At 33.1% G+C, this 8,020-nt stretch overlaps 2 protein-coding genes and 1 long non-coding RNA gene across 3 annotated transcripts; 1 reads left to right on the top strand and 2 right to left on the bottom strand.

Annotated features, from left to right (window-relative positions):
• The first annotated feature begins 2,278 nt into the window (after positions 1-2,278).
• Positions 2,279-4,386, top strand: LOC106640912 (speckle-type POZ protein B-like). The gene is made up of 3 exons (XM_089596402.1): positions 2,279-2,366; positions 2,700-2,832; positions 3,475-4,386. Exons 2-3 carry the CDS (start codon positions 2,722-2,724, stop codon positions 4,384-4,386), a joined length of 1,023 nt encoding a protein of 340 aa, XP_089452528.1. The 5' UTR covers positions 2,279-2,366; positions 2,700-2,721.
• Positions 4,387-5,627: 1,241 nt separating this feature from the next.
• On the bottom strand, positions 5,628-6,443 carry LOC106640997 (speckle-type POZ protein B). The gene has a single exon (XM_089596549.1). It carries the CDS (start codon positions 6,419-6,421, stop codon positions 5,633-5,635), a length of 789 nt encoding a protein of 262 aa, XP_089452675.1. The 5' UTR covers positions 6,422-6,443; the 3' UTR covers positions 5,628-5,632.
• A 55-nt stretch (positions 6,444-6,498) lies between these two features.
• Positions 6,499-7,675, bottom strand: LOC149373456 (uncharacterized). Its single transcript, XR_016293385.1, has 3 exons — positions 7,500-7,675; positions 6,934-7,076; positions 6,499-6,544 (listed from the first exon to the last, which is right to left on the bottom strand). It is a non-coding gene; the product is annotated as an uncharacterized LOC149373456 (long non-coding RNA).
• Between the last annotated feature and the right edge of the window lie 345 nt (positions 7,676-8,020).

The raw sequence follows: 8,020 nt of genomic DNA, 5'->3' as shown, positions 1-8,020 counted from the left end.
GCTCCGTTCGTTGGTCGTATACTCATCTGAGACATGTGTTGTCAAGGCAAAGATCTTGTACGTATAAGCATAATTTAAAAATACTCAAGTCGTTCATCTGATGGCAAAAGAGCTTTCAAGGCGGATGGAATAAAAATGAAACATGTACAGCGAACGAATAGTTATACTTACGAACGTGTTTGATGCAGTGGCGCTGTCAGCGGTTGCATATTGCATTATCACTGATCACTATATTCGCTCCGAGCATGACACGCAGCGCAGCCCTCGGTGTCAGAATCGCGCAATACCGTACCCCCGTATGATTAAATTGTAACACTGCCGCTTACAGGAGAAAGTATTATTTATTGAATAAGACGTACATACTAGTAAACATCAGCACCCTAAAAAATGGTTATGATTATCCAAACAGGCTTTAGAAGTATAAGTTGCAACATAGTTTTTAATAATGAAACGCTGAAAAAAGCTAAAAAATTAGTAGAGAGTGGGCACGTTGCCTACGTACAAGAATATGTAAATAAAGGAGTCGGTCATCTGATCAATTGCTATGTTGTGAGACAAACATCTGTCAGCTTAAATCCATACAAAGTAGAATTATCTGTAAGTACATTATTGCCTATGCTTGACAAATGTAGGTTATGGTAACATATACACAAACTGCCATCAGGACTGTAAAATTTTCATGATGATTTTACTTATAATCAATAATAATAATAATAATAAAAAATTCCGTAGGTTAGGTACGAACTTTTGTCTCTTAACTGCCCTAATCCATAGCTCCTTCTGTTTTGTTTCATGGGGTCTACTTGGGAAATTATACAGCACCACCCCCTGCTTTTCTTTCTTGCTGCAATTAACAACGCAACACTGCTCGTACGCATTTCGTTACTTTGTAAACAAAACACTGATTCAGATTATACAGCTAGCGGCAGCCTAAGTCGACTGCTTGGAGTTCTTGCTCTCACGTATACAACATTACAGATAAGTTGTGTGTTGTGTACTATATGACAGATGATATTTAATAACCCATTATTTAAAATTTCGGGCGATTTGAAGTGCCTAGCAAAATTATTTATCCGTATTATAGACCCGGTTTGGCTAAATAACATTTTTTTTCCGCCTTCGATTACTCAACTAATTACTTTAAATGAAATAATATCTTTTCTCATATAAGACATCGCTTACTGTACGATTCATGGGGGTACGGGTTCGCCAACTTTGCTCACCTACAGCGCTGCAGTCGTTTTTTTTATCCCCTCTAACCTGATGCACGGAGCGAATAGAGATAATAGGTTCGTTCAAGTCCCCCCTTGGTTCGGTTAGGTCGGTTCTGGGACCAAAGGTCCGAGGCGGTCGGTTTTCGTGAACGCGTGTTTTTTTGTGTTTTTTGGTCCCCAAAACCGACCGAACCGAACCAAGGGAGGCTTGAACGAACCTAGTGTTTGGCGGAATACCAACACATGTTTATGTTCATTGTTGATGTCAAAGCAAAAAAACGATTCTCGAGCGTATTTAAATATAATTTTTATCAATTTTTATGTTAATACATGAGGTACGTGCGTCTATAGAGATCGAAGAGGTCGTCTATAAGAGAGAAAAAGGTGTTTCGTCCCGAGAGCACGCCAGGACTCATCAGTAAGGCTGATGACGTGCTCCCTGCCTTAGACACAGAAGAAGTGTGGGCTTACACTGGAGCTGTTCACATAGACATTTTTTGCTTAATTCAATGTGAACGTTCATATTGAAAAGGGGGTTCCACTGTTCCGCTAAACTCAAATTGAGTGAACAGACTGAACAGACCTATGCTGTGTTCTCTGTCAGTCAACGTAGTTGCGACCATTTTTGTAGGCTTTGTTGCCTGATGGAAAAAGAGGTATAGGTCTGTTCAGTCTGTTCACTCAATTTGAGTTTAGCGGAACAGTGGAACACCTTTTTCAATATGAACGTTCACATTGAATTAGGCAAAAAATTTCTATGTGAACAGCTCCACTATCTCGATCGCGCTTATATAGTAATCGTGAGGGAATTTCGCCGCTTGACGGGAGCGAACTATTAGGGGCTTGGCCACCTGGCGAGTAGAGCCTGAAGCGCGAGAGATGTGAGACGCCACACGTCTGTATCTCTGTAGTTGCAAGTTTTTAAAGCTTATCATCTCAATTTTTTACATTTTATCAAACAAACTCATCGGTGGTGCTGAACTCTTGCACGGTTAGTTCGTGGAGTGGAAAGAGAGCGCGTGACGCCATAATTTTCAGTTTAGCACGTTTTTGGTGGTGTGTATACATAAATTGTTAACCTGCACAACAATTCAATATCTTTGTAACTTGCTTTCTACAGACACAGATAAATAGATCAGCTAACAATTTAAGGTTATATCCGTTCCTAGCAACAAAGTTTAGCAGCCCGCTGATGTATCAGTGGCTGTAATAAATTTATGGAATTACTTCCTTTTTAGTTAGATGTATACAAAAAAATTCCTGAAATAAATTAAAAAATAAAGTCTTATCCTTTTTTTTCTGTGTAACTGGTTTTTGTTTTCTTGGAACATTACTTCATCTACAAATGTCAATGTCTTATGAATAGTGTTCAGTTTTTTCACACAATATATTTGAATCTGTATTAAATCTTGCTTGAATCTGATAATCCAGATGAAAAATGAGTTGTGAAGATGAATTATCAGATTGTATGTTTTCTTTTTTTAGTCCAAAACAACTGAATGGTGTAATGGAGATGGATTCCGATGTGCACATGCAAATCCCAGAAGTACTTGTGTCATGGAAAGTCAATAATTTCAGCTTATACAAAAACCATGTAGTGGGATTCAGAGTGACAAAGGTATGACTTCGTTGTAAACTACATTATATGTAAACTAATTCTAATGGCTATCATCTTCCAATACTAACATATCCAACCCAAAAGTGTCGCAATTTTCTGTGTTTTACTTGCTTTTCTTTTTCTTCGAAGCAAACAAAACAAAGAAAAAAGATTCAAAACGACTAAGAATCTAAAACATTTTATTCCAAATTGTTGACAAGACTCATTATTAAATCTAAATATCAACAACCTTTGCAATAGATGCTTTTTGTAAGCATAAGAATAAGCATATTAATCTTTCATTTTTTGACAAATCACTTAACCAAATAACTGCATTTTTGTTTTAATGATTGATCTACTCCTCATGCAAATATCTGTTGGATGAATTGTAAATCTCATGCAGGGACTGTAAGTTGCATAAAAAATTATTAGAAGGTAACTTCTATAATTGAATATGTTATGTTGGTTACATTGCTCTTATCAAGATTAAAATTATTTCCAGCTGTGTCATTTTTTATAAAAAGTTTATAGATAAGAGATCTTGTAACTATAAAAAATTTATTTGACTTCAACATCATATGAAATGTATGATGTAATGGTTTCAGAGTTTTCAATTTCTGTTGTGAAATTTAATATTACCAATTATGGTTTTTTTTATTACAGACATTTTCAGTGCAAGGTAAGGATAATTGCACGTGGGATCTTCACCTTTATCCTTTTGGAAGAACTGAGATTGACAAAAACTACATTTCCATATATTTTGAATATACTGTAAGCAAAACGAGTGACATTCCCTCACTTTTAAAATTCAGTTTTAACGACAAAAATGGGAAATGTTTGGTAGCGAGTAAAAAATCCTCCATTTGCTCTACGGAATTAAAATACATATTGGGTTGCATATTATGTGAGCGCAAAAAAATTTTGGATCTTCTCAAAGACGATCTACTTGATGTAACCTGTTGGATTCAATGGAAAACATGTATCAGCAATGGTAGTAACATTGGTGCATTGGATGAGTTTGACAGAATGATTAAATTATCGTCTGACTATAAAAAGCTTCTAAATGACAGTAGCAGAGGCAGATTTAGCGATGTCTTATTAGTGGCTAATGATGGTATCGAATTTCCTGTTTACAAGGGAATACTTGCGTCACGAAGCCCTGTTTTTTCAGCAATGTTCACCCACGACATGAAGGAAAACAAAGAGTCTAGAATCGACATAGAAGACTTTGATGGTAAAACACTCAAGGCCATGCTGGACTTTATCTACACAGGTAATTTTGATGAAGATGGTTGCGAAATTTCAAATATATTTGTTTTAGCCGATAAGTATGCAATAGATAACTTAAAAAATTGGTGCGAACACAAACTTGTAAAAAGTTTAAATGTTGATAATGCTGTAACTTATTTGTTACTGTCTGACAAATGTAATTCTATGAACTTAAAGAACGAATTACTCAAATTCATTGTTGTACATATAGATGATGTACTTAAAACTAACTCTTTCAAGAATCTAAAATTTGTACAACCTCATCTTTTGGAGGAAATACTTGAAAAAGTTGTAAAAAGTATTTAGAAATGTATTTTATCCATGATTTACTTTGCAGTGCATGTACAATGCATGTTTCATTTAAAGTACATTTACTTTAAATTGACAGAAAAACTTTGTGCATGATTTATGAAAAAAAAGTTGATAATTGTTATTAAATTTATTTTATAATTATATAATTATTGTACCTCACTATGCATGATTGCAATACATAAATTATGTATTCAAATTAAATAAATACACAATTTTTTTGATGATTGAAAAGTGGACTAGTTTTACACTTAACCTACACAATTAAAACTAAATCACAGTAAACTGAGTGAGCTCACTACATATTCTATTTATAATTTATCATGTAAATAAATTCCTTAAGCCTACGTATAAGCCCCTGGATATGATACTCTGCCCAACCTACGTATGACTCAATAAACTATTATTTGAAGTAAAAACCAAAAAAACTCCTTTCAATTTGAAAAATTATTTCATAGCTCTACGAGTATTAGTGTTGCCTATAAAATATAACATTTTTAAATGTTATCAAAAAAGCAAGCTTTACTTGATGTTTAAAAAGTGACAAATTTGAAAATAAAATAAAAAATTACCTGCCAGTCCCAGCCAATGACAAGCTACCATGTAATTATTTTTATAGAGAACAGTTAACGACAGTAAAACGCCTTTGATTGTACTTTTATCAGTTAATACATTTATTTAAAATTAATTGTAGTTAATAAAAAAATGTTTATGTAAAATCGAACATTTAAAATAGTAAGCAATACGAAACTTTTGGGGGTCACTTATTCTCAGCAAATAAATTTTTACCTACTTTAATAACTATTTTCAATGAAAAATTACTATTTTTATTAAATAGCTTTTATTTAAAAGAATGTTGAAATGTAAGATTCTTTATCAATACTTGGGCTTTTATCACCATAGCATACACCTCAAAATAGTATCAGTTATTAACATTACTATGAGCCAATTAAAAAAGTGAACGTCAATACAATATAAATTCTATGGCTTTATTTATATTACAGAATAAAGAAGTTAGGTAACAAAAATGAGCATTAGTAAATGTCAAGGCATAAAAAAAATTAATAAAAATCATGTATCTTTATTTAATTATAAAAGAGATAACATACTCTAAATCACTTACAGTACTTGTTTTTTTTCTTCTAGTTCAAAACTATTAGATGCTCACTAATCATACTAATGAAACAAATGTTGAAAAAAAATTTAGCAAAATTTACAAAAATACTGAGGCATTTAAAACTTATCAGTACTTCTTTTTTTTTACCAAACATTTAAGTATGTCTTCCATAAGAAGTGGTTGTAAGACTTTCAAATCCTCAAAAGAGTCAGTTTCAAGAACATCATTTACATGTTTTGAAATATAATCAAGTGATCGCATCTTCAAATCTTCAGAGTTGTAGTGATCTGACAGTAATAAGTAGGTTGCTGCATTATCAATATTCAAATTATGAATAAGTATATCTTCACACCACTCTTTCAAAACTTGAAGATCATATTTGTCGGCAGCCTCAAACAATTCATTAATCTGACAATCATTTTCATTAAAACTACCTGAATAAATATACTGCAGCATGGTCTTTAAAACTTTCTCATCCAAATCTTTGATTTCAACTTTAGACTCTTTATTCTCCTTCATGTCGTGAGAAAACATCGCTGCAAAAACAGAGCTGCGTGATGCAAGTATACTCTTGTGAGCAGGAAACTTTGTACCATCGTTTGCCTCTAGGATGACATCACTGAAACTCCCTTCATCCATGAGTTTCTTGTAACCACATGACAAGTTACTTAGCCTGTCAATTTCATCTAATGCACCTAACTTATTACCAATGCTGATATCTGTTTTCCACTTGATCCAACAATGAACATCTAACATGTCATTTTCAAGAAGGTTCAAAATTTCATCACGCTTACAAAGTTCTTGAAATCCCCATGATTGGTAATTATCAGAATAATCACACATGGAACTTTTTTCAGATTCTATTAAACATGTTCCACTTTCATTGTGCAGACTAAACTTAAAGAGAATATTCATATTATTTTCTGTATTCACTTTAAAGTTAAGATAAATCTCTACATAATCTTTATCATTTGAAATACCAAAAGGGTAAACACTAATGTACCATTTACAGTTTTCTTTTCCTGGCAATGAAAAGCTCTGGAATAAAAAAAATTTCTCTGAGTAAATAATTAAACTAAACTAGATAAACAAAACTTTTTAGGTTGAATATTTCATAAGCTATATTTAATTTTTAAAAAAACCCACAAGTCTTACAAAATATTATGTGAATATATCTTTTTTAAGGCAGAGTAAATAAATATCAAGGTATACACAAGCAGACGTGACATGGTATGTAATGGTACATCAGTATTGTAAAAACAACACATCTAATGCACCCCGAAATTATCGTTAGGAAAATCGAAGTAGATTTCTTTGATAACCATGTATTTTTTTTTTTTTTTTTTTTTTTTTTTTTTAATTTACCATAAGATATTGCATTTAAAAATATATTAAAATAATTTTACATTCACTTAGGTTTTACCTACCTCAGAGTTGAAGATTTTTTTGTAGGTACTAAAATTTTTTATTTTACATGAAACATATACTTCTGGAACATGAATTAGCAAGTCAGAATCGCTCTCCATGGTGGTTTATTAATTTTAGCTATTCTTCTTTTCACCAGTTCTCTCTATAGATGTGAAATAATCTAAGTCAAAATTTTGAATTAACATTTTTCAAGGTCTATAACCAATTTCAATAATAATATAAAAAAATAGTGAATTTATGGCTTTTTGGGTCAGACAGTGGCATGTTATGGGAGCGTCAAAAAATTACCGTTTGTCACCCGGGCTGTCCGTTCCAAAATTGAAAGGAAATTTACATTTATTATGGATCGGGTACTCTGTTATTTACATAACCTATCAAATTTTCTTTACATTTTTATAACGATAGTAAGAATATCAGACAAAACTATTGGCTAATGTAGATTTTCGTGATGAAACTATAAGAGTTACATACAAAACTCAACGCACAATGGAATTTCATATTTTTTTACTCAATCGTATGACATGTAAACAATAAATTCATTGCTTTAACTAAACAAATAACATACCTTGTGAACTGACGTCAACAACAAAGAATATCACAATTTGTTCTAGTGTGAATACATTTGTAGGAAATCGCTTCAATGATGTATAGTACTTATTTTTATTACGTGGAACTCAGAAATACTGCACCTTTGAGCAAATATGCCAGGTGTATAACAATGCAGCGCTCTGTGTCGTTGACAAAAGCATGGGTAAGTACGTTTTTTGTGGTGACCGGTCAGTCGGTCCGATTCCTCTAGTGTATACTTTCTTAAGGTATACTTTCTCTCTAGGGTGTAATCCGCAATCGCCGCCAGCAGTTACATATGTACGACGTGACAACGTTGCGTGGTTGGGGGCGCTACTGTCGATTTACTGGTGATGTGATCCGCATGAATCTCACCAGCAGTAAAGCAGACGACGTCCGTCTACTTGCTCTTTTTCGTGACATTTTCTGATTGTAAACAAAGCAAAGCAGACGACAGAATGTCGGAAAATGTCACGAAAAAGAGCAAGTAGACGGACGTCGTCTGCTTTACTGCTGGTG

This window comes from Copidosoma floridanum, unplaced genomic scaffold (assembly GCF_036245765.1).
Source record: "Copidosoma floridanum isolate Cflo_tuat_1 unplaced genomic scaffold, Cflo_Japanese_pri ptg000030l, whole genome shotgun sequence".
Taxonomy (NCBI): Eukaryota; Metazoa; Arthropoda; class Insecta; order Hymenoptera; family Encyrtidae; genus Copidosoma; species Copidosoma floridanum.
The sequence above is the reverse complement of the archived record's forward strand: the minus strand, read 5'-3'. Positions and strand labels throughout refer to the sequence as shown.